Source organism: Talpa occidentalis, unplaced genomic scaffold, assembly GCF_014898055.3.
Source record: "Talpa occidentalis isolate TD23 unplaced genomic scaffold, MPIMG_talOcc4v2.1 talOcc4.12, whole genome shotgun sequence".
NCBI classification, from domain to species: domain Eukaryota; kingdom Metazoa; phylum Chordata; class Mammalia; order Eulipotyphla; family Talpidae; genus Talpa; species Talpa occidentalis.
This window is the reverse complement of record NW_023601212.1, coordinates 59,176,534-59,203,486: the sequence shown is the minus strand read 5'-3', so window position 1 is coordinate 59,203,486 and position 26,953 is coordinate 59,176,534. Positions and strand designations below refer to the sequence as shown.

Genomic DNA, 26,953 nt, shown 5'->3' with positions numbered 1-26,953 from the left:
AGTCACTTCTGCTTAAAATCCTGTCAGAGGGAAATGGACACCTGAATAAAGGGATCCAGTGCTGAAAACCTGGGATCCTGGCAAGGCCCCCCTTTGAATTTACTGGTATTTAGCTCAATGGTTTTCAGTACAAATTTTACTTCTTCAGTATCTGCCTCATTCCTCCCATCCCCCAGGCCTTCCCTTCTAGTTTGGAAAGGTGTGTGGGGCATCCTAATTGTCAGAGTGACTGAAGGGTCCTGCATTTAACAAGTGAAAAAATAAAATGACAAAGGATGCTGGGAGCTCAAAAATGGACAGTAGAATCTAACACAATCAAAAATAATTCCAACCAAAAATGCCAATAGAACCCCTGCTTTGAGAAACTCTCCTAGATTCTTTTCTCTAAAACTCAGAACCAACTGTGAGGCAATAGAAAGTATGTGTTGTTCTTTGCCTGCTGATGCTTACATAGGACTCATGAAACCCTTGTGAGTTCCTATGTGATAAGAGCATTAGGAACATTACCTCTTGCCTATTGACTGGACTCAGGGCAGGCTCCTGGATGGGACTGTTCACCAAAAATACCAAGTCATCAGTAGAAACTTGGAATGTTTAGCCCTCTACCACAGACACCCACCCACTTCTCCAGAAAGGGGAGAGGGGCTAGAAGGACAATTAACAATTTTTATCATGTCCATTCAAAGAAGCCTCCATAAAATTTCAATAGTGTGAGTTTGGAGAGTTTCCAGACTGGTGAACACATCCACACATGGAGGGTGATGTACCTCAGCTCCACTGGGACAGAGCTTTATGTTGGGGCCCCTCCCAGACATCTCCCCTGTGAATCTCTCCACCTTACTGTTCATCTGTATCCTTTATCATATCCTTAATAAGCAGGCACATGTAAATAAGAGTTTCACTGATTTCTGTAAGCCGCTTAAGTAAGTTGATCAAACCCAAGGAGGAGGTGATTAGAACCTCCCCTCTATAGCAAGTTGTCAGAAGCATGGGTTATCTACAAGGGCTTGTGACTAGAAAGAAGAGGGCAGTCTCATGGACCTAAGCCCTTATATGTGGGGTCTGCATTATCTCCAGGCAGAGAATGTAAGATTTGAGTTAAATTGTAGACACTCAACTGGTGTTGCAGAGAATTGTTTGTTCTGAGGGAAAACCACCATACATTTGGTGACCAGAGGTATCAAGTGAAGTGCTACCTGTGAAAAGTGAAGGAAACATACAGGGAAAAGTGCACAGGAGGGGAAGAATTGAGTTTTCTGACTTTTCACAAAATTGATAAACTGCTTCCTAAGATCAGTACATGTCAAACATTATGCTGTACATAGAGGGACTAGGCTGAAAATCTCCACATGTGTATTCTGCTGTTGTAGCATTTCCTTTGTGTGTGTGCAAATTTTCCTTAAGTTAATATTATGGGTGTGTTGCAAATTTGTTACTTGAATTTAATGATTCCATTAATTGCAGTGCAAAATTTCAGCTGTGTGCTATTTGAACGCACTTGAACTCCTTAAATGTATAAAGATCACACTTGATAATCAGGAAACATAACCAAATCATATGCATAAAAGAAGTATCTTTTATTAGAAGTAACTACTGCACATGAAATTAAAATATTAACAAGAAGATGGTGAAATTAAAAATATAAAATACGATGATAACCCAGCTAGGTATGATCAGTGAGGCAAAGATTAAGGCATATTCATGTAAAAGCAATTGATATACAACAAAAATTGTTTTTCATATGACAGTGTCATATATAAAAATAGGAAATAAAATGTAAATAGAAGGAAAGGGAGAGCATGGATATGAAGAACGTTGAACTTATTCTTCAGTCTTCTCCCATGGCCAACATGATTAACAATGAGAAAGGGGGAGAAATGAGTAAGTATACTTTTGCTTTCCCTGTTATTGAAGGACACTCTTTCACATCCCCCTGCTACTCCCCACAGCTCCCTTTACCTTAAGTTTATTTGTTCTTTTCTATATTGACTCTTGATTCCAAATTGATTGTTTTGTTATAAAGTAAATTTGTATAAAAACAGTTGATTTAATTATTGAATTAAATTATTAAGTTATTTTTGAGTGACTTAAGTTTGGGAAACTCTTCCCTGACAGCCCAATACCGGAAAAGCATACTGTCAAGTTCCAGCTGTCTCTCCTGGCTCCATCCAGTGCTCCAGCAGTATGGTTTCAGTTTCCTCATTCCCAGGAAAGGGTTCGTACCAGATAGGCAGTCTGCAGACATCCCTCCAGCTCTAATTTATTAATTCTGTGTAAATCATTATATAGGTAATGAATTTAAATATCAGGACCAAACATAATGTGCAATATCTCTAGATATCATAAAATACTCAAAGATGAAAACACTGATTGTGTATTATGTGCTGACTTCTCTAGTGTATTGTAGTTGTCAAGTCCAGAATGTTAAGCCTTAGCTGCTTATTTAAGTAATTGCTATCCTACTCCTTAGGGGTCTTGCCAGGATTTGATATCCTATTTTCTTTCTCTATTTATTTGGTTGTTTTCAATAAATACCATTTCGAAGTGGCAATTGTACATTTTCAGTCACACTTATCAAACAGTTGTGGATTCTCTGAGGACATTTCCTAAATTTAGCCAAATAGGAAGTATTGGATAGACAGATGATGGATGGATGGTAGAACAAGACCCCAAAATTAAATAGACATTAAAAGGATCGATGACTTTTAACACATTTTCAAGTGTACATTTACATTGCATTTATTTAACTTAAAGGGAGAGATCCTCTACTGCTCTTGGGGTAATATTATTTCTATTATAATAATTCTTGATGACTTTCCATTCTTTGAATTAAAACTGCATACAAAAAGATTTTTTTTTATTCCTTTCTCTGGTAAAGAAAATTTCAAGCCCAAGATTATAGTCCCTACAATAAAATCAATTTTGTCCTGAAATATAGTATTAAAAACTCTTAACAGTCTCTCTGTTTCCTTTGATTATCTCATAAACAACAGGAGTTTCATTTCAGTTCCCCTGTCTCTTCCTCTTCCACCTGTTTTTCCCCTTTTCACTTTGTGCCAATCACAGGTGGATGCTCAGTATCACCCCACAGCTCAAGATAAATAAGCTTGGAAGGTTTCCTAGCAACATATTGTTCTGGGAACCTGCTCTGTTTCCCTGAACAGGATGAGCCAAACATCCTAGAATCTCAGCCAGATGGAAAAGGACTAGCTTATGGAGGATGTTTAATGCATTTTGGGGAAAATTTCACTTTGAAATGAACCTCAACATAAGTAACAAGATTGACTCTTAAAAAGACACTCTTAAGAGTTTTGTTTTGTTTTTTTTTAAAACCTCATTAATAGATTGAATTTTTAAAATAGTGGTTTGAGAAGAAGCTCTCCAAAACAAGACTATAATTCAGCCCTTGGTGAATAGGTCCATTTTAGAACCACGTAGAAAATGCTTCCACACAGGTCTGGTGTTCAGCCTGGTAACTGTTTAGTTGGAAAGTAAGTGAAATACCTCTGATCCTATGCGTAAATGCCTGCTGGTGTAGGCCACCTCCTCACACGATCTCCCACTTTCCCCCTGACCTCTACCCCTAAAATATCCATGAAAATTTGAAACTCTGATAGTTCTTCCTTTTTTTCCACAGCGCCAGGTGACTTCACAGCTACTAATTTGCCACTTCATCTTGACACTCCTTTTTTGATTTTCAAGTGTGTGATTAATACATACAGAAAAAAGAAAACTAGAGAAAATCAAGTACCCTAACAAAATCAAGAAAAATATTGTTGCTTTTACTAGCACATAATGGTGTGTATTTTCCTTGTTGTTTATCTGATGATCTTGAAGTTGCATAGTTGATCAGTGGTACTTTCTTCTTACTGTAGTCTGGTGAATCACGGTGTACCCTTGACAGTCTTTGGAAATGAAGTAATAAAGGATTAGAGTTTCTCATGACAATAGTCAGCAATTGTCAGCAGTTTTGCAATTCAGTTACAACCTAGAAAATGTCCGAACTTCTTCTTTGACAGGGAGACTTTCTTGCATTGGCCACGGGCATATTGTCATCAAGTAGTTGTTGAATGATTTATTGTCTATGAGGTTTGGACCGAGTCTGTGAAACTCCACAACTGTAGTGAGAAGCAAACTCCGGCACTGTGGAGTGCCCCTAGATTAGAGTAAAGTGGGGCAGGAGGTTTGGGGTTCCTGTTTTTTTCATTTAGCAAATTTTTCAGCAGATTGCAGAGAATTGAAACTATCTTCAGCCCAGAAAGTGTGAGATATTTTTATATTCTTTCTGGGTACTTTCTGTTCTCTCTTGCTCTCACACATATACATGTTTTCTAAATACCATATTTTAAACTCGAGAAGAAACAAACTGTTGAGGGCCTCTTGTGGGCCCACTTCTTCTGTAGGTATCATGACAGATACTGAGGGACATCAACACAGCCTCCTTGCCTTTACCAAGTCCTCAAGAATTCAACAAAATAACACATTCGTAAATTAGATAATTGTAAATGAGAAACTTTAGTCATTGTAGGACTTAAACATTAAGGAGATTGATGCCTAAAGGAATTATATAATTTTGATTAACCAAAGAAAACCTGAAAGTAGACTTAACCTGTTTTATGAAACAGAATAGATTATGATAATAATCAAGATTTGATTGAACACTTTTTAAAAAGCAATTAAAACACTTACATGAGGGCCTCCCCTGGTGGTGCAGGCGGTTGAGCACAGCGCTGTGAAGCTGTCCATAGCCTCTGCAGCACTGGTTTGATCCCGGCTGGCAGGTGAGGGTCCCACATGGTGAAGCAGACCTCTCCTGTCTCGCCCGCTGCTCCCCTCAGCAGTGTATTTCAGTCAGTCTGCCTGTTCTGTTCCCCACTCTGTCTCTGGTGAATCCTCTCACCCTCCCACACCTCTGGCCTGCACCCCGATTCTTGTATAGATAAATAGATAAATCTTTGGGGGAAAAAAAAGAAAGAAAGAAACTCTTTAAAAAAAAAAAAAACTTACATGAACCAGGCATTATTTTAGATACTTCACTCATGTCATTTAATTCTCTTGACAACCATTAAGAAGTAGAAATTTGCTTCCCTGTCATTTTACAGATGAACAAATGCAGATTAAATGCCCATTTTCCAAGGGTTTATATGGTTCATAAATAACTAATAGACATGCAGACTCTGCTCTAGCTAGCTAATTCTGTGACCTTTATTCTATGCTAGACTTATTTGTTTACTTTTAGAATTCTAGGATTCTATAATAGTGTAGTTTTTTTTTTCTCCAGAAAATAGTGGACTACTGTCTTTTATAAATGATGTAATTTTAGCAAAAAGTAGATGAGTGGTTTAGATGATTATCTGTTATCTCATATAACACAATTATCCTGTATTTGAGTTTTCAGTGACAAATTTTTAGAATCCTGTTTCTCTTTGATATATTAACACCATTAAAAATTTTTTTTGTTGCTCAATTTCTTATTTTTATAAAATAATAACTTATTTTCACCATGGTAGAAGGCTATGAGTGAACTTTACTTAAACATGGTTAATAGAATTAATAGCATTGTTAAATATATTAACAAGAAAAAATCATGACATACCAGCAAAATTGTAGAACAGAAGTGGACAAACTGCAGCCTGTTTTTATCAATAAAGTTTGTTGGAAAACAGCCATTATTCTTGTCTCACCTGTTGCAGCTTTTGTGCAATGACCAAGTTGAATACTTGTGACCTAGACTGTGTGGCCTACAGAGTCCACGATATATACTAAATAGACCTTTCAGAAAAAGTCTTTAGATGCCTGCTCTAATCTGGATTTCTTCACCTAACTTTGAGTTGGGTGAGTTAGAATACCAGAGACTGAGCTGGGAAACACATGAGAAAATGTTTTCCTGAACAATGTCCACCTTGTCTAATAGGCTTTTCCTCTAATCCCTGCAGGTACCAACCAAGAAGCTGAAGAAATATGAAAAAGAATATCAGACAATGCGAGAGAGTCAGCTGCAGCAGGAAGACCCAATGGATAGATACAAGGTATGGGAGATCTGGGTCACCTGTCAGGGCGAAGTACCTTCTTTACCCTAAAGCAGCAATTGTAGCAAATTCACTTCCCTCTGTTTCTTGATTGACTTAGAAACCCTCTGACCATGCTAAATGTCCAGGAGACTCCTGAGTCGCCAACCATAATATTTCTTTTCTTTCAGTTTGTATATTTGTAGGTAACTCCACCTGTTGCATTTATACTGGGAATCTTCATAAGAAGCTGAAAGAGAGGGGAAAAGAAAGAAAGTGGCTATCGACTACTTTCAAAAATGAGGAAAAAGAAACATGGCAAAGTACTGTTTTAGCTGTGCACGGTCACATCCTCAAAGACCTTTAGAAGGTGAACTGTTCCAGTACTGGCAAAGAATGTTTCAGACTCACCTCTCTCTGTAGAAAATGTTAACAAAACAAATTCAGAAGGAAAAATAAAAACCATAATGGTGTATCAGCACAGTAATGGTGTTTGTCGCAACATTTATTTCCACAACAAATTTACGAGTAATAGTAACATTTAACTATAGTCTGTAGTTTTAGAATCAAAATGACTTCAGTTTACTATCTTAGTTAATTTTAGTATTTGTAAAAATCGAGCATTTCATAAAGATAGATCTCTTCAATGGGAATTAGAAACATGATTTCCATGATGCAATCAATGTTGGGGAAATTATCTCAAACTTTCTCCCCAAGTACATATTATGTCTCCCTTCTACATGTTTTAATTGTTGGGATTCCTACTGATGCATAATCATTCCCTCTCTTTGTCAGTATTCTAGGGAAAGAGAATATCTTAGTTTTACATTGAGCATCACCATGCTTAAAGGCCCTGTCAAGAAAAGCACTGGAGTGGCTTTATTAATTAAATTGCCTTTAGTAGGATGACTCTCACATTTGTATCTAGAATTGTCTTTATGTGACCAGAGAGCTGGACACAGGCAGCTGTGCACACACAGTTTGCTCACAACTGTTGCTGAATTGAATAGCATAGAAGAAGGTTCACAGAGGGGCTTGTAGATTTTGTAGTTAGACCTGAGTTCAAATCCTGGCTTTCCAAAACAAAACAAAACCAAAAAAACGCACAGGATTTATAATCCAAGTTAGGGGTTTAACCCTTGTGCTATCAGTTTAGCATCTCCAAGTTATTGAACCTCTTCTTCATCTGAAAAATAAATATTTCCTTGATGGATTGTGGTGAGGGTGAGAGAGATGGTATGTTAAGTGCCCGGCATAGTGGTGTTCAATAAATGGTTGCTATGAGACTTATTAGGCTTACCACCTTATGTTACCCAAGTATTACAAGGATAATAATTACTTTATGTGGGTCTGTCCCTCTTGTCCCTCACAATCCTTCCCTTGTATTGCTACCCATTCCAACATCTGTATGTTTCTCCCCTTGTTTATAGAGCTGGGTAGAGAACTGCTATGCTAGGTAACTGTTAACACATAAGGATTTCATAGAATAATTTTTGAAGGTCATTTCTATCACCATCACCACACCTTAATAAAACTAGTTTTAATGCGGCCCATGAGTGTGCTGCTTTAGAAAGGCTTGCAGTAATAATACAAAGGATTATTAAGGATCCAAAACAAAGCCCTCCTATTGCCCATTTCATTCTGATTTTCTTATTGCTACCATTGCTGTGAATAAAATCTAGGACAAGTGCTTTAAAATAGAAAAGAGGGTAATCAAAGGCTAAAATTATATATTTTAAATCAGACTGAGCTTGAACTTGTTACTGTTTTTTTTAAAATTCTTTTTGTGTCAAGGCTAATATGTATAAATAGTATAATGCATATTATTTTTTAAAAAATTTACCATGCATAAGACTATCAATATGTACAATTCATCATATGGGGATTAAAGTAGAATTAAACTGTTTTTGTTTTGAAAATAGATGTTACTTTTAAGTTTGTATGTTGTGACCTCTTTTATTTGTGCATATTGGGTACCCTCTGCAGCTATTAATTTTGTATTGTTTTAACAGCTTGTCAATCATCTAACTCATAACTCTACCTTTTTAATACTCTCCAGGCATTTATACTGATGATAGACTTGGTGAAGTTTTGGTCCTCAAATTACAATTACATTTTCAAAGTGGCAGTTGACAACTTAGTTTCCAACCATCAGCAGATATTCAATGTTGAGTTTAATTATCTTAATTGAAGTGGAAAAATGTCTTAGAAAGTGCATTTTTGCATCTTCTAATTTAATCCTGTCAAGAATAAAATCTCCTTCCTGGGATGTAAAATTCATAGATTTTGGACTAGGAACACAGTCATGTAAATTCTTCAGAATAACTTGGGAAGATCTTTGGGAGCCTCAAGTAAAAACTGGCACCAGCTCACTGATAACCTCCTCAAATTTGGGATCCACTTAAAGTGACACTTTCCTCCCTTGCGTGCCATATGGCATGGGAGTTAGGAAGGTGTGGAAATTTTTTTTAAAGGCCCAGAAATGTTGTACGGTAAGATATTCCAAGAGATTTTTTTTATTTGGTGATGTTTTCCTCAGACATGGTAGTGTACAAAACAGGTTGCTTCAGGGAAGCCAGAGGTGGGATTAAAATTTATCAATTAGGAGGTAGCTTTCAGCTGACACATTCTTGCTATATCCATCTAAACATATTTGTGTCTATTTTTATGACCTATGCAAATATCTAAATTTCCAGTTTATATCACTATGTTCATGATATGTAACACTTATATCTCACCACAAAGAGAGACGGAAATAATGTTAGTATAAAGCTAAATTTTAAAACCCTAAACATGAGGAAAATGTGCTGGTGTTAGGTCAATGGTGATGGTTCACAAGCGAATGAATATACTAACACAACCAAATGGTACATTTTTTAATAAGTTGACCTTGGACCTGCCTGGTGGCACATAGGTCTCTGCACTATGAAACGATCAGCAGTCACTGCAACAAGAGTTCAATCCCCAGCCAGGGAGCTAACCCACATGGCGTAGCGGACCTCTCCTGACTCGCCTGCTGCCCCTTCAACAGTATATTTCAGTCAGTATACCTGTACTGCTCCTCACTCTGTCTCTGGTGAATTCTCTCACCTCCCCCTCCCTGTACCTCTGGCCTATACCCCAACCCTTGTATGCATAAATAAATAAATCTTTAAAAAATTAAATAAAAATACTATTCTCTTTTTAAAAGATTGAAAAGTTGAACTTTATAATATGTGAATTGCATGTAATAAAGCAAACAAACCCACAGACCAAACAGAATGCTCATAGAGGACTGACATCAAGCCCACTGTCTTCTATTCATGAACTCCAAGTCACATGAGAGGTACCTGTGCACTAGCTGTACCTGAGGAAGTGCGACCTTCCTATCAGAATTGGAGCTATTGAATGACTATAGATTCTATGTCTACCAATATTTATAGGGGAAAGGCCAACATAAATGGGTGTGCATTCATTTTCTGTGATGCCTTTAATGTTGAGACATATATACCATACATGTATGCATGCACATAGACATAAACATATAAATAGGTAATACATATGCCAGCTGGTCTGGGCATCAGTTTGTATTTGAAACTCAGGTGTCCTTAAATTATTGCTTCAACCTTTGGTGTCCTCTTTCTGTTTATCTTTGTGACTAGGTTCCAAGGGACAGAAAGGAAACTTTATTGTAAGAAAAGAATAGAATATTTATTCTAAGCCTCTTTTATTGTTTAACTTAGACCTGGTTAGAATTGTGTAGTTATGTTTATCTCCCATGATATTTTGATTTGTAAATATATTAATTGATTTCAAATTAGGAGTAATGCAGAAGATTTGGCTGTAGAAATACCTCATGTACCTTTTCATTTTTGCAAGTCCCCAGAAAATACATTCATGGAAATGTATAGCTATTTTAGTACATTTTTGATAACATTGGTATCCAAGCCCCTAATGAAGTTATTAATTTCAGAAATTAAAATATTATTTATTATTTTAAGGAATGAATTGTTTCCATTTGGAGAAAGTTTTGTGTAAAAAAAAATTTTGTACTTTTTAGAGAACAGTAGCCTTCATCCACCCTTGGAAGGTGATATGTTTTTCTAGTTTAATTAAAGAACTACTTGCACAAATGTGGGTTAAGTCGATAATTAATTAAGTTCATGCTCCCAAGGCATAGTGAAGATTATGTTATTGCCTATTCTAGAAGGGAAATCCTGGAAAGAATCAGGACTGCTTAAATTCTCTTGGGGTTGGGACACAGATAGTAGTATATAAATACATAATTTGTAATTGGAATATCTTATCCATGTTCAGTATAATTAGATTTAAAATGTTCAACTTCTTTCTTGAGGTAAAAGATAGTAATTTTTTTTATTAAAATCTAATTCAAACAGAAATGATTCCTCTACATTTACAAAAGTTTTCTTGCACATACTCATTTTTATAAAGCCCTTCTCTCTCCTGAAATTTTATTTTTTTTAAAGATTTATTTATGCATATAAGAACTGGGGTACAGGCCAGAGGTGTGGGGGGTGAGAGGATTCACCAGAGACAGAGTGGGGAGCAGAACAGGCAGACTAAGTGAAAACACTGCTGAGGGGAGCAGTGGGCATGTCAGGAGAGGTCTGCTGCGCCATGTGGGTATCTCCCTGACTGGCCCAGAATTGAACTCATGTTGCAGAGGCTGTGATAGCTTCATAGTGCTGTGCTTAACCCTTTGCACCTCCAGGGAGGCCACCTCCTGAAATTTTAAATTTATCAGTTTAATAATATGGAGTAAAAAGAATCCAAACAAAATATTTGAGGCACAGTTTGACACCTAGGACATATGTAATCAAATAATTTTTTAGCAATTATCACATTTTATTTTTTAACTTGAAGTTTAAATTGTGCTAAACTTCTTACCTGGGAGGGGCAAACATTTCCCTTTTTTCCCTCACTGTTGGGTTTCCCTTACTTAGGAAAGTCAAGATAAGTGAATTCATCTTTGAAAATGTTTTTCTGCCACTGAAAATTAACTAACCTTTTGCTGTTTTTTCCATATCACAGAGACTCGTGTTGTCTTTTAGAAATGTTAATATATGAAATAATGTACTTTTAATGAATAGTAACAGTCAAAAAGGATTCTTGACAGGTTCTTATCTGCCTGTGCCAATTTAATGATTAACTTCAGAAGGTGGTTATTCTCTTTTTGACCTTGGTAACCCAGGACCTTGTTGGAAGGTGGAGAATGCAGGCCTAAACTCTCTTGAGAGTTCTTGAACAACTTAGCTAAAAATGAACAGGTGGTTTCTGAAGACATTTGTCTGCTGATTGATTTATACCTGACACTCAGGGGAGGGGAAGTATAAATGGTATGCATATTTTAAGAATCCATAGGCATGTTTATTGATGATTTTCAGAATTAGTTCTGCAAAAGTTGTCTTTGATTCTTAGTAAGTTTTGTTTCCTATTAAAGTAGTATGACTAAGGGCCTCCCCGGTGGCGCAGCGGTTGAGCGCTGGGCTGCAAGGCTGCCCGCAGCCTCTGCAGCGCTGGTTGGTTCCCTGGCAGCCAGCGAAGGTTCCACAAAAAAAAGAAAAGTAGTATGGCTAAGAAAATTATGTCATACTGATATGTTTCTACATCATCTGTAAGTGATTTGCTTTTTTTAAAATTTGATTTGTATGGTAGAATAGAACAGGCCAGTTAACCAGGTCCTGTGGGCCAAATCTATCCCTCTGCCTGTTTTCGTCAATAAAGTTTTATTGGAACACAGCCACACCCATTTTTTTTCTTATTGTCTAAGACTGCTTTGCATAACAATGGCAATGTTGAATAGTTTCAACAAAGACCTTATGGACTGCAACACCTAAAATATTTACTATCTGGCCCTTTACATTAAAAGTTTGCTGACCTCTGCGCTAGAGTAATTTTTAAAGTCTAAAAGAAGTGCAATCTGTTTTGCCAACTGTTAGTTAATACTGACAAGATTTTGGTTTTAGTTTGACATTTAAATTTTTTTAAATTTCCACCAGAAAGATAAAACTGACAGTGTTGGGTAAAAAAAGAGCATAAAACAATTCAAATATCTAGATTTTCTTTTTCAAATCCTCATTTACAATGTAGATGCTTACACATTTCATCTGCAGACATTTGTCTTTGTATGTCAAAAAACTGCTGAGATTTGATGATGATTAATCAACTCTTTTGAAAGAGATATTCAAATGAAAATAGTGAGAACAGAGTGTTTTGTTACTAAAATAAAATTGCACTCAATCTTTTAGGAAAACATTTTCTTCTGACCCTTCACTGAATTTATTATAGCAGCAGACAACACACCCAAAGCACTGAGCTAAAGTTTATAAAACTGACTCCTTCCCCATCATTTTTTCCTTTAAGCAGTTTCTTTTGACTGCCAGTTCATATTTTTCTGATTTCTCATCTTGGAATAAATGATGTTCACCATCCCTTGTACTGTTACACCCAAACTTCAGTCCCTAGACACAAATGAGACCCGAGATTGTTTTTCTTTTGCATTCCCCTGCCCAACAACTTTTTCTGTTGTCTGGAGATGAACTGTTTTGTAAGGCTCTGACCTTGACACATAAGGAAGTTCCTTCCACCCAGCTGCAAAAACATGGTATAAACAACTCACACAGTAGTTGCTAATAGTTCCACATACAGCATTTTCATCAGTCATGCAGACTGCCAATAGCAGTGTCAAGAGGGAGGAGTCTTAGTGTCTCAGTCTTCCTGAGTTGAGACTTGCCCACTGGCTGCCTAAAATGTACTGTCTTCCATCGTATGTTTGCAGTCAGCATATGACACTCTAAGGAAAAAGAAAATAACATTAACAAGTGTCTGTTTTTGTTATTGCCATTTCCTGAATGTATTAGTAGGTGTGCAATTTCATTGGATATTCTTTTTTTTTTTCAATTGTCTTTGTACCTATGATTGAAAACGGTAGTTGGTCTATGACTTTTGAGGAGGTAAGTTTTTTTAATCTATGTATGTCTGTATCATCAGTGTCTGTTTCTGAAAAATGCAGTATCCTCCTCCCAAAAGTTACTAACCCAACTTTCCGAGCTGTGTATCTCCTATGCAAGAGGGGAGGGAACTAATGGAAAGTTGCTGTGTGCTTTTTTGTTCAGATGGTATCAATTGTGTGAGATGGGAGATGTTTCAGTGTGCTGTGAGTTTTAAGGGTTATATAAGCATTGTCTCCTATAGTCTTTCTGAAAGGGAAGCAATTTTGCCTATTTTGCCCACAGGCTCAGCACATTGTTTATGCAAACTGATTGCATGCAAATATCTCAGGATTGGCTGAGGTTAATGAAGCTGACTTCATGTCTTTCTTGGGTGGACACCCTTTGCCAGAATTTCAAAATGAACCAAGCCAGGTTTCTGTCTTTCCCATACCCATCAAAACTCAACTTTCTTCCTCATTTTAGTATAAAGGCACACTTATTTTTGATCAGTTAATTCTGAAAACAGTTTTGTTTCCTTGGGAAAGGCTAGAAAAGCAGCCAAGTAACAATCACTCTCTAGTCCTTGGTAAGTGTGGACAAGTTCTTTATAGGTGATCTCTTTCAGTGTCTCCCTGTAGCACTTGGTGGCACTGGAGGGCTCCTCAGGACACCTTGCTGCCCCCAGGTTCATACTTTGGAGGACGATACTGCATTTTTGGCCCCATGACTTGCTTTCCACATGTCTGTGAGTGCAGAGCAGGAATCTGACACTTTCCACTGTGTTGCTTGCTTTGCAGACACTGAACTGAAGCTGCTTGCTAAAGCAAAAGCCAGGAGGCGTGTTCCCTAGTCTGTTTTGCTTTTTAAGGGACCCTCAGGTCTTCAGAATATCTGACAAGTCTTTCCCTCTCCATCCCCTACCCTGTTACCTAGTCCCTATAAGGAAGGCCCCAGTTGCAGCAGTCAAGGTAATGGGAAGTTGCTGGTCCGAATTTTCGCTGAGTTCTCATCTCTTATACAACCCAGGAGGTACTTACTCTAATTAATAATGGAGTAGCTACCTGATGTGTTTTTAAAATTACTTTGAACAAAGTATTTTTCCTTGAGCATTGAATGACGTTAACTGCAGGTTATTTTAACTCACTTCTAAGCATAAGTCACTGTAACCTGAAAAACTGGTGGCTGCAACATTTTCCCTTGTGCCAGATTAATATGATGTAAATAGTTTAGGGAGCTTTGTGTACCTCAAAGTCCTATGGGTACAATTTCAATATAAATAGGTCATTCAACTCAGAAGTAGGTACTGGAGTGGTTTTATCATGGTCTCTTTTTGAAGGTATTTATCCCCCCCCCCGCAAATGAGAAAAATCTCTTCCCTGCCTACGCGGTTTTGGTTGTCAAATATGTTGTGATGAAATTATGCTGGGTATCACCGCCCCTTCCCAGAAAGGAGGACATTTATTGGAAAAGTTTGTGAATCATTTTTTTTTTTAATTAACTTCTCAGCAAGTTAGTAGGTTGTTTCTACAAACAGGGCTAATAGTGTTTGTACCAAAATGAAAGACTTAACTCTGTAGCCCCTGCTAGAACTTGAATTTTTTTCTTTCCAGCAAAGATTAAAAGATTCGGCTTAGACCACCTGGCTTTAAAATATTTTAGTCTCCATTTTTATTGGGCTTCTGTGGGAGGACAGGATTTCTGCAGCTGGAAGAGACAGAATTTGATAGGTACAGTTCACCCCTATCAGTATGTCCACTGTCACTTCAAGATTATCTTGGGAAAGTGTTCCTTCTTGGCAAGGCTTGTAGAGGCTACATGTATCTTGGTCACAAAGGTAGATTCCACATGGTTTTGGGTAGCAAGGAAGGCAAGAAGAGAAATAGATTTAAATTCTCATTATGTCATTTTGTCCTTTCCAGTGACATTGAAATTCTGAATTTCTTTTTATTTTTTAAACAGTTTTTAAAATACATTATTAATATTCATTCTAGAAAACTTGGAAACATTTTAAAAGCCCAAGGACAACAAAAATATTCCACTACGCACAGTTAATATTGGTTATTTATATTGTTATAAAAATGGGATCTTCGACTTATTTTTTTCTACAAGGTAACATAAGCATATTATGTCATCAGATATTTTCCACTTATATTTTAATCTGCATGGAATTCTGTCATGAAGTTATTTAGAAGTATTTAACTGATTTGGGATCGTTTTTATCTTTTTTAGTATATATGTTTATCAAAAATGTTTTCACATTCCCCAGCTCTCCCAGTGTATCTTTTCCAAAAGAAGACATAAATGAATCCTGTTGGCTACTTATGGTAAAAAAGTGGGTTTGTCCTTTAGTTTCTCTGCCAGCCCTGTTTTTGGATCCTCTAGCTCCATAAAAATTTCAGGGCATAGTTAGCCCTTCTTTTAAAAGAAAAAGAAAGACATTATTTTCCATATAACAATCCCAGGTTTCACTGAAGATCAAACTCACTTCACCTTAGTGTACATGCTGTAATATTCTCCCTTCCAGGTCATAGATTTATTTTCTGGTTAGGCAGCCTTGCTTTGAATTTTTGCCACCCTTGCAGAAAACACTATTAGGAGTGTTAAGTCTGACAAACAGGAAGGTCTCAGCACATTGAAGTCTTTCCTGTCAGCTCTCTTGAATCGCCTAATAGTAGCAAAGAAAGCACTTTTGATACTTTGGAATGAAAGATAATAAGTTGCTGTTCTGAAAATAGACATGCATGCACAGTTCCTAATGGTAAGTTAAAGAGAGACCTTGCTTCGTAAGAATTAGTGACATGGTTCTTACAATTTGGAGTAACCTTGTTTTAGATTTTCCCTGGTAGTTCAAGGAGGAAATAATAGCTGGTAATTCATTTTGCCCCAGTATTTTTTAAGCTGAACTTTAAAGAAAAACATACCATAAAAAGACATTGTCATAAGTACTATGCTGTTGCACAAAAATTGATGTTCAGAAAAGTAAAATATATTTATCCGAAGAATGAAAAGGTCAGCTCATAGCCATATCATAAACCCTGATTTAGTGTTCTTAAATATATTCAATTAATTTGTGCCTAATACTGGAAGAACAATTTGAGAAATGTTAGTGGTTCCCCCACTTCAGCCCTACTGTGTCTTGCAGTTTCCCTTGAGGTCAAGGGTGGGATTACTGTACATGTTTCAAACAAGGAATTGTCTGTGTCTGTATTCAACATGAAAATACATGAAAACCCACAAGTTTGGGGGTATGCTTGAAAATTTTGCTTTTTGTGCCACTTTTTTTTATAATGAAGTCCTGTTGGAGTGTTTAAGGGACGACTGTAAGTCTCTCGAGGTAGAGTTCTGCATCCGCACCGCTAGCTTAACTCACTGTTGTTTCCCAGACAGCAATCCTGCCTTCCTGTGCCACTCGCGCCTTCTCCTTTTTATACCTTCAGAAGTTCACTTTGTCGTTGTTGCTTGTTTTTCCTCACCAATTCCATTTATTTCCGATAGCATTCCAGGCACTAATGCCCACCTCTGCCTGTTGCTCTTTTTCTGTAGAGGGAGAACCGGAGATTACAGGAAGCCAGCATGAGGCTGGAGCAAGAGAATGATGACCTTGCCCATGAGCTGGTAACCAGCAAAATTGCTCTGCGGAATGACTTGGATCAGGTAAACCTGTCATTCACTGGGTAGAAATAAAACCATGATGACCTTTCCAAGGACAGGGACCAAGTTAATCTCTCTGCAGCCCTGCTGGGGTTCTGTACTTGACACTTGAGTGAGTTAACTTGGTCAAAGAGGGGGTGGGAGTGGGTGGGAAGGAACTGTTCGTGCTAATTGGAGAGGATGGAAAATGTGAGCCTTTGAGCATGGTCTGGGTCATTTCCAAACAGCTTGTGTGACATACTTTTTGTTTTTAACTTATAAACTTCTCTGGTGTCTCTCCTCTTCATCTGTACTTTTCCTAAACCAAGAACTGCCACCATAATTACCTGAGACTGTCACCAAGAATATACTAGTGGCATCTAAAATTCGTGGGCAAACTTTGTTTCAAAAATAATCCTCCTCTACAATAAATGTGAAGATTTTATATGAAGTATCTACATTAAGATATGTGTATTGTTGGAGTGCCAGGCTAGTGGCTAATAGCCAAGACTGCCTGTGCGTCAATCCTGGCTTCATCACTTACTAACCACGTGTTCCTGGGCAGCTCTTAACCTGCCTGTAGGTTTTTAAAAAGTGTCTACCTCATAGAGACTATGTGAGAATTCAATAAGGTAAAGCTCTACAATCATACTGTTGCTAGGAAGACCTTAAATTGTTTAACTTCCCTCATTCTTGCCAGCATTACTAACAGCTTTAGGACTTCCTGTTTTCTATTGCTAGTGTTTTTAGAGATAATTGGCAATATGAAGGAATCTCATGCGGATTTAAAAGTATCACTCTATTTTTCTCACTTTTACAATATGAATAGTCTCATCAGATGGTGCAGGGTCAGAAAAATTGAGACAGTCTAAGTAGTTGAGTAAGTAAAAAAAAAAAAAAGGTTTTGCCTTCTCTATGAATAGACAATATTTAAAATATAAATCCATTAATAATATCAATCTAATATGTTTAAAAGTGAAGGATGACTAAAAGTGGCAGTGCCACAGGTTTTTTCCATATGGACAGCTAATTTTGCACTTCAGCAGCTTTAACCACAGTAAAATAGGAGATAAGACCACTGTTAAGGAAAACAGTGCTCAAGCCTGTAAGGAGTCCTCTAAGGGGAGCTTGAAAGCAAAACAAAAGCGGATGCTCTGGACACAGGATGATGAAAGTAGAAAAAGCAGCCTCGGGGAGGGGTGACTTTCAACCACACCCCGCTTCAGCCAGCCTGTGTGGAAGTTGTTAGAAGTGATATGAAAAATGTGTGCCCACAAGTCAGAAGCCAGAGGGGTCCCCATGCCTTCTGGCCACACCCAGCCTGACTTCAGCTGTTATATTTTTGTATTAAAGAGACTATAGTGATAAATGCTTGATTCTGCCTTAGCTTTCCAGACAGACTTGACTCATGCCTGACTTTGCCATTTTGGATTTTTTATCCATTAATAATTTTCTTAAAATGGCCAACTAAGAAAAAAAAGCCTCACAGCACTGCGCTCAGCCTGCTGCACCACCAGGGAGGCCCCCTGTCATCACTCTTCCCCTCTCTTTGAAGCTTCTTATCACTCGGTGAAAAATTAAATGGGGATTTTATGCATCTCTCCTCCTACCATCTGATTTTGTATTCTCTGCCCAGTGGGATCTATTTGCCTATTTAAACACAGTCCCTGCTGGCTCAGGTACCTGTCCCTCCAGTCATCTAGAAAGGGCATTGGCCTCGAAGTATTGACTTTGCCCAGTTTTGCCAGTATGTTCCATTCACAGTTTATCAATTCAGATCTCTTAATTAAATATAGAAAAACTTTGGCAAACATTAAACAAACCTGAAAGCAAACAAACACTTATTTGGTATTAAAGAAGTTTTTCTTTACCCTAGTGATTCTTGTGCTGGCTTCAGGCTTCCTGGGCACCAAAGGCTTGAACTTTTTCTCTCTGACAGAGCCTTTTCTAGTGACAACTTACGCTCCCTCAAGCTCCTTTAACTAAGGACTTCCCAATGATTAGAAATGAAAGAGGTACATCTCCACTTCCTTTTCTGTGGCTACCTGCCCTCATGCTCTTCCTGTCCTTTCATGTTCCCAAGAAATGAAAAAAAGAGACAGTTAGTCCTCCCACTAAAGACCTTGTCTAGCTCCCGTCTGTCCGTGACAAGTTCTGTGTTAGGCCAGAAGCTTATATAATAAGTGGGAAATTCTTTTGTTTTGTCTTATTTTAATTGGCTTGGTCTTTGAGAAATCTTTTCTGAAAGAGCCTTATGCCTGATGTAAGAGATGAGCCTTTTGATGAATTTACTGGATGATTATGCTCGAATTACTTATTTCATTCAGTGCATTCTTCTCATTTATATCTCAGAGACGCTGTAGAGAGCATTTAGAAGTTTCAATATCAATACTGCATTCTGAGCTGTTGGCAAGTGATTAAATGATTTAAAATGCCAATGGTGCACTCAGTCTTGCAATCAAATTATGGTGAAGTTTTTATTATTTGGGCTTAGAGAATTTGAGTATCTAATAGTTTAATATTGCATTTCTGGAGATTCATTTAACATTAAAGATGATTTCTACTCAAGTGAGGTGTAGAGGTTGGCTGTACAATAATCCAGGGAGAATCAAGTTACTTCAGATCTGGTCCTTTTCTGATGAACAGGAGAATCTATTGCTCCTACTTCACTATTTAATGTATAGGAGAAATTTTGCGTGAAACTTTCTGGAAAACTCTAGGACTGCTTCCCTGTGGACCCTCAGTGCCAGATGTGATTATAACAAAAGTAGAATGAGGTTGCCTTACCTTCATCTAGTGAGGAATGTGTATAAATAATAAACCTTCTCGTCTTAAATATTTAGGTGTTAATTAAAAATTTTCTCAGAGAAGTGTTTCTATCTTTCCTTATTGGCATTTTCCAAACTAGATATGCTGTATTCATGAAGCTTGTTACTGAATGTCGGCATAGTATTAACTCTTTGGAAGTTGACACAGGGCTAAAATTTAGGGTGTATATATCTTCAAGAAACCACACTTAGGAAACAGTTATTTTAATAGGTCAGGATGTCTCTTATAAACATACCATGGAAATTACTAGGGGTACTGTAAGAGGCTGTTCAATTGCAGTCTTCCTTATTAGCAGGGCTGTCGCTCAGATATTCTGGGGATCACTTGGTCCAATGGGCTTCAGTTACACGAGACAGATTTGGTCAGATTTTTAAGAACATTGACGTGATTGGTGTTCATGCTTTTGTGCTTCTTCAGGAGGGTCTCCCTACTTTTGAGCAACTCTAGTCTTGTGGCTTACAGCTCTAGAATTTGCAGTTTTGAGTTTTCATAACCTACATCAGAGACCTTACCCACCTCTAATTTTATGTTCTTTTGTTCTGTCCACGCTCCCCCCAGTCTAATGTATCAGAACAAATTTTAGAGTCTTTAAAAGGGACTTTTTTCACCTTAACTATCCAGCAATTCCGAACAATCTGAGAGCATACAGCAATAACCCCTGAGATCTGGGACATCAGGAACCAACGACAGTGAGAGCAGGGAAGCTGGAAAGTCATTTCCCTGCCAGCACCCAGCAGACTGTGCTGGCTGGGCCATCTGGACATGCGAGAGATATGGTGATACACAGACAGAAGGCCACCTGGCCAGTTTGCATGATTGCTTGGATAATGTTTTGCTGCTGTCAGCCGAGGATAGCTTCTTCAAATAACTGCCTCTCCCCTGCATCTGCTTTTTTCTCTGCTGAACTCATCCTATGGCCCTCTGCCACCCCCACACAATGTGATTTGCAGCAACTTGAAGAACCGTGTCCATTCATTCACCAAATACTCATGGAGCACCTACTCTACCTGGTACTGTGCTTGGTGCTGGGGACACAGAGTGATCAGCAAAGCAGACCTGATTCCTGCCTCCTAAAGCCTGAAGCCTAGTGGCAAGCCACATAAATCACACATGTAATTTGTCATGACTGATTGTACTAAGTGCTTTCAAGGGAGAGATGAGAGATTTAAACAGAGGAACTAATTGAGATGGGGGTGAGTAAGGAAGGACTCAGGACACACTTCACTGCAAATGTGAACTTGAAGCTGAGATGTCAAGGTTTGATGTTAAGAACCTTGGAGTATAAAACAGACATGTTTTAACAAAGTTAAATATACACTCTATAGTTAATTTTGACTCTGTTTGCAAATTAAGACCAGAGTACTCTCTGTCAGCAATTCTTGCTCCTTTCTGTCTGGATTCCTTCAGTTTCCTCATGGCCATCTCTGCCATGGGTTTTGGTCTTAATTTCCCCTTACTATCCCCATGGTCCTGCATGAGTAATCTTATGGGCTGGTTTACCTCAGCAGATCTTAGAATTTCTCACCTAACTATAGTCTGTGGCTCAGTCTGTGTACTGGTCCTCTATAAATCCATGCCTTGCACCACCAATTAGAAGCTTCTTATAAGGCTCCACCCCTTCATCCCATCCATCTACACAGTCTCTGGGGTTTCTATTGGGACATCTGGGAATGTAAATGAAGCATTTAGAAAGACTCTGGACTCTGATGCCATTCAGATCATGTCTTTGACAGTAGATCAGTACCCCAGTCAGGTTATTTGATCTTTCTAAACTGTGCTGTTGTCATTGGTAAAATAACTGCCATTGTGAGAATTACACATAACGTGTTACATGGTCCTGGTTCTTAATTGGCACTCAGTGAAAGCAGCTACCCCCAGGCTGAGGGAAAAGGGAAAAGAATAGATCATGGTCATGTTGAAACAATGATAACAAGAGATTAGGTTTGGAGACAGTATAAACACACTTTCTTTACCTTCTTTGTAATTGTGACACTATGGTTTGCAGGCAGAAGACAAGGCAGATGTGTTGAATAAGGAGCTCCTCTTGACCAAACAGAGGCTGGTGGAAACTGAGGAAGAGAAGAGGAAGCAAGAGGAAGAGACTGCCCAGGTAAAGGGCCAAGTGGGCTCCCCCAGTGTGTTGGTATATGGAGTTAATACTCCAGCAAGAAGTAGAATTAAATCTATTCTAAATCAAGGGTGATGTTGAAATAATAAATATAAGTAGGATTGAGTCTCAACATTTGTTTTTTTTAAGATTTATATATTTATATAAGCACTTGGGTACAGGACAGAGGCACGGGAGGGTGAGAGGATCCACCAGAGGCAGAGCAGGGAGCAGAACAGGCAGAAGGACTGAAATACACTGCTAAGGGGAGCAGTGGGCGCTACAGGAGAGGTCTGCCATGCCATGTGGGAATCTCCCTGGCCGCCATGCCATGTGGGAGTCTCCCTGGCCGGCCGGGAATTGAACTGGCAATGCAGAGTCTGTGGACAGTCTCACAGTGCTGCACTCAACCCGCTGCGCCACCGGGGAGGCCCTCAACATTTCTTCTGAAGGGTGTTAGAAGAGGAGGCAGCATTCCTATCCTTGAACAGCTTTCAGGAATTTGCCGTTACTGAGTTGTCTAGCAAGGGTGTTAAGTTTTCTCTAAGTTTAGTAACTTGGAATATGATTCATGAGCTTTTACAAATCTGCAAATTTCATCTCATATCTCCAAGATAATTGACTCCTTATAGTTTCTGAGGTCATTAAGCTGCAAGCCTAAGAGATCTCTTCTGGGAGTTGCCTCAGTCAGTCATACTCCGTTTTCCTGATTTGTGTCTTTGAAGGAGGAGCACCAGTTTTTCTGACAGAGTTCTCAAATCTTATTCCCTGGGGAAATAAAAGAAACCCTTTGGGAACCAGCCTTGAATTTACGACCAGCTAATCAGCTGGAAGACACCACCATTGCAAAGGGGTGCCAGATACATGATGGAGAGGCCTCTCCGCTCAAGGAGTTGAAGCTTCCAGCTTCCCTAAGGAAGATCAGGCGGTTTCACCAGTGTTCTCCATCTCTGTCAGTCCCAGCCAGACATGATTAACTCATTTATTTTAATGAGTTTCATTCTGAGACATCAATAATACTAAATATAAATCAGAACACAAAGCATTTCAGAGACCTATATCCAAGCAACCAGGAAAAGTTCCAGTAAAGTTACTAATGAAAGGATGTGTCATTTAGCACCTGCCAGGACTTACAAAAAAATATTCCATAATTTTTTAATTGGAAAATGATAAAATGATTCTTGGCATTTACTATTAAGAATTATTATTTTTTCCTTTTTTAACATATATTCAGTTTCTCAGGGGCTGATTGATTACCCTGTTTGATCTAGGTCTGTCAATGGGTTTTGATTTTTTTCTTTACCTCTTGCCTTATTTTAGCCACTTCAGTACTTTAGGGTAAAGAATGAAGCTATTATCTCCACATGTGTATGTTTATATCCCAGTTGTAATCATTAATGCATTCTGTTAGGAATTATTTTCTTCATTTGTCAGATGAGGAAACTGTGGCTTACAGAAATTAAATCACTAGGTCTGTTCTGAAGTCAGCAGGACCTTCTCACAGGAGGGGAGAAGGCTGGGGTGAATGTTCTTAAATTACATGAGAGAGAGAATAGAGACAGATGTAAACAACTACGTTTGAATCAGTATAACCTACCAATTGTTTATGAAGAAAATAAGAAGTCTTCTAATAATAAGTCCAGTTTTAAATTGTGATAATTTGTGAATTTGCAAGTAGAGTATACCTTATTCATAATTTGGGATGTTGCAATGCAATTTTCATTTATTTATTCTGATCATTGACTTAAAAATTAACCAAAGTTGTTTTTACATCATGGAAGAATTGAAATCTTTTCTTTTTTTATCGGGTGGCACCTGAGCTTTTTTTATTGCCATAACTTTCCCCATACCTAAACTCTAGAACTGAGGGGCTACAGAAATAACTGGTTTTAAGTTTAGCATTCACAGTTTAATAATCCTGTGACTGTAGATCCTTCCAAAGTGACTGTTTCTTTGGTCCTTGAATCTCCTAATCTCAAGAGCTCTTATTTTTTTCCATCTTTTTCTGACCCCAGTCCCCCAAGCCTCCAGAGAGCAAACAGCAGTGATAATAGAGGACAATGAATAGGAAAGCCTGAAATGTTTTTCCTTAATTTATAATACAGGATTAAAAGTGCATGTGTTGTTGCTTCAATGGTTTTAGACTCTCATAAAGAATGAAGATAAACTTCCAAATGGCCACCTGTTTGCAATATATATGTAAATTAGGTAGTAAGCATCAGTGGTCTTCTAATAGGGTTGCTCATATGTTTTATATATTGCAGGAAAGAAAGGAAGGTTTTTGTAACTCTGGAGATGATTAGGTGTTTCAAATGATCAAAATGCAGCTTCTGTGAGGAAAATGTGTAGTTTTAACATTGTCATTGATTATGAATCAAGCAAATTTGAATATAGATGCTTGTGGAAATTTATTAAGATTAAAATTTAGTTTCTCATTCTCACCCTTCCTAGCTAAAAGAAGTATTCAGGAAACAGCTAGAGAAGGCAGAATATGAAATAAAGAAGACGACAGCTATCATTGCTGAGTATAAACAGGTAATGTGCCACTGAGGGTTTTGTTCTTAGAGCTTCCGGAACAGTGACTGCACTGCATTCATTAAATTTGGTAGCTTCCTTTCTCCTCTGAAATAGATAGCTGTTGGACATGCTTGCTGATAACACTGGAGGTTTAATTGAGCAAAACAATCTGTTGTTATTTATACTGTTTGGTAGATTTAGAGGAACAGTAAACTATACCACCATTGGGAACCTGTTTCTGCCCTACTCGGAAGCTAATTTTCAGCCTATCACACTAAAAACATTTGCCTCTCTGCCAAGGACTGAGGTTTCGTGATTGTATTAAATGCCAATAGCTAATGTGTCCTTTGCTGTCACAGCCCAGTATGTGGGATCCCTTTTCCCACAGGGCTCTGCGGCCTGACCCAACGCTCACAGGGAATCTGGTGTGAGCCTGAAAATGATCCTTTAAGTGAGAGTTTGCTCTCGTAGAGGATGTCTGGCCCCATCACCAGGATGGTCCCAGAAAGCCCTTCTCCTGTCTCCAGTAGTTCCTGTGGTTTCTAGAGACCCCAAATGGACTGGTTAAGTTTCAGGTTTCCAGAATTAATCAAGGTACACATACCCAAGCATTTCCCTGGGGTTTTGTGCCTCATAGTGGAAGACTGATGTTGACTTTTTTTTTTTAATGTATTTTTCTACTTATAAATGAAAGTGATGTTCCTTATGGAAAACTATAAAGTGCAGAAAGAAAGAAACCTCTCTTAATCTTGCCATATTGAAAGAATCACTGTCATACACTAGTATGCATTGTTGCTGTATAAATAAGAATGTCAATTTTGGACAATTTTCTTATTCATGTCATTTTTGGAACTTGTTCATTGTGTAATTTATGAACATCTTCCCATAAGGATCCCTCCCTTTCATGGAAGATTGCTTAGAAATAAGCCTTCAAAGTTGTCTTACTATTTTTATAATTACTGTTTTTTTTTAATGTCTACTATAGGTGAGACTTGATTCTTTGGTTGGATAGTGATGAATTAATGAAATTTCTCTCCTTTAGAAGCTGATCTTGTAACAAATGCTATAAATAAGAGGAAAGGGAACTTATATGGGAAATGAGAAAGGGAAATGAGCTGTGTTTCAAAGACCACATGGGATTTGGGCATATGAGATAAGGAGAGGATGGAAATGGTGGAAGAGAAACAGCATGTGCAAAGGCACAGAGGAAGATTCGTGGACAGAAATCATTTTGTTTGGCAAGAGTTTCAAGTTCAGAAGATAAGCAAAGATGAGTCAGGCCTAGTTCGGGTAAGGTCATCAGGGATAGAATAAGGAGTTTAGATTTTATTCTGTAAGCAGTAGGAATATTTGAGCAGGAAAGTAGCATGTATGATCAGGGACGTATTGTCAGCACTTGTACCAGTGAGAAAGGTGGAGCTACATAGAGATATGCACATGCCAAGATGCAAAGCAATCAGAGGCTAACAGAAGTGTCCAGATGAGAAAAAATAGTTCTTGAACTAAAATAAGTATTAATGAAAATAGAGAAGAGGATAGTCATTTTGTTTGTTTGTTTGTTTGTTTGTTTGTTTTTGCTAGACATTGAAATTGATCCTGAGATTTTGAATTTAGGCAACTAGGAGAAGTGTGTTAGATATTAACCACACGAGGAACAGAGGAACATTGAAGACCCTGTGCTATGGAATTTGCCACTGCTACAAATGCATTTTTTCATCACCATAGGCCACAGGTGGCTATGATTCAAAATAGTAATGCTTGGGACTATTCTGAAATATTATCTAGCAGCCACTTCAAGTAATGTAAAAGGCAACAGACCCATCTGTTTGAAAATAATTAGGACATAAAATACAATCTAAATGCAAACTATACTTGGAATTGGCTATTACCGGCTCTGTTTCAGAATTTTTTGGTTTATTTAGAAGGGTATATGTTTTGCCAAAATTAGGAAAATTGCTTTTGAACATCAGCTAATCCAGTCCTGTTAATTGCTTCCAGACTTGGATCTGGAAAAATTGGACATTAAACTCAACAAGCAGACCCTAGTCTATAGAACTGAGTAGGCAAGGATGTTTTAAATGTCTGTTTTGATAATAAAGCTAGACATTCTATGTTTTTGTTCCAAATTGTGCTTTATAATTTGATATCTACTTTCATTTTTCAAAAATGAAAGATTCTTATATTGCTCATTGAATTTGAACTTCCAGTATTTTTTAAAATAATATTTTCTCGTTTTGAAGGCACTTATTTCTACCTGTCCTTAGTATTTGTTTGCCTTATTTCAGAATCAGTAATAATGAAACTTCTTTAATGAGCACTTACTATATCGTCCAGGTACTATACAAAACCCTTAACATACTTTGTACTTTTAAGTCAAGAGAATGCTGACATTTGGAAAGATTTGTGAATTTGCTCAAGGACACAATACCAGAGAACAGATGAGCTGGACTGGTAGGCTTTCCATTTGAGGCTTTTGCCAAACCACTTAATAAGAGGCTTAGTCTTCCAACTACATGGAAAGTGGTGTGGAGGTTCCTCAAACTGCTAAAAATGGAGCTTCCATATGATCCAGCAATTCCACTCCTAGGTATCTACCCAAAGGACACAAAAACATTAATTCAGAAGGACATCTGCACCCCTATGTTTATTGCAGCACTATTTACAATAGGTAAGCTATGGAAACAATCCAGATGCCCCAAAATGGATGACTGGATCAAGAACATGTGGTGTATATACACAGTGGAATATTACTCAGCAATCAAAAAAGATAGACTCATGCCATTCACAGCAACATGGATGGAAGTGGAAGGGATCATGGCTAGTGAAACAAGCCAGAAAGAAAAAGAAAAATAGCATATGGTCTCACTTATAGAAGGAATGTAGATGATCCAAATAGGGGATCAGGGGAAAAAAGCAATTATAATAAAGTA

General features: G+C 37.9%; 1 protein-coding gene across 8 annotated transcripts in view; it reads left to right on the top strand.

Annotated features, from left to right (window-relative positions):
* RABGAP1L (RAB GTPase activating protein 1 like) overlaps positions 1 to 26,953 on the top strand; it is a 572,843-nt gene that overhangs the window by 532,647 nt on the left and 13,243 nt on the right. For 4 of the 8 annotated variants that reach the window (XM_037507999.2, XM_054693458.1, XM_054693459.1 and 1 more), the window contains 4 exons: positions 5,937 to 6,029; positions 16,484 to 16,594; positions 21,405 to 21,509; positions 23,958 to 24,041. In XM_037507999.2, the coding sequence (XP_037363896.2) occupies positions 5,937 to 6,029; positions 16,484 to 16,594; positions 21,405 to 21,509; positions 23,958 to 24,041 (393 nt within the window). Of the gene's footprint in view, positions 1 to 5,936; positions 6,030 to 6,199; positions 6,492 to 12,267; positions 12,962 to 16,483; positions 16,595 to 21,404; positions 21,510 to 23,957; positions 24,042 to 26,953 lie in introns of those variants that run through there. The other 4 variants (XM_054693457.1, XM_037506438.2, XM_054693460.1 and 1 more) reach the window with 2 other exon arrangements.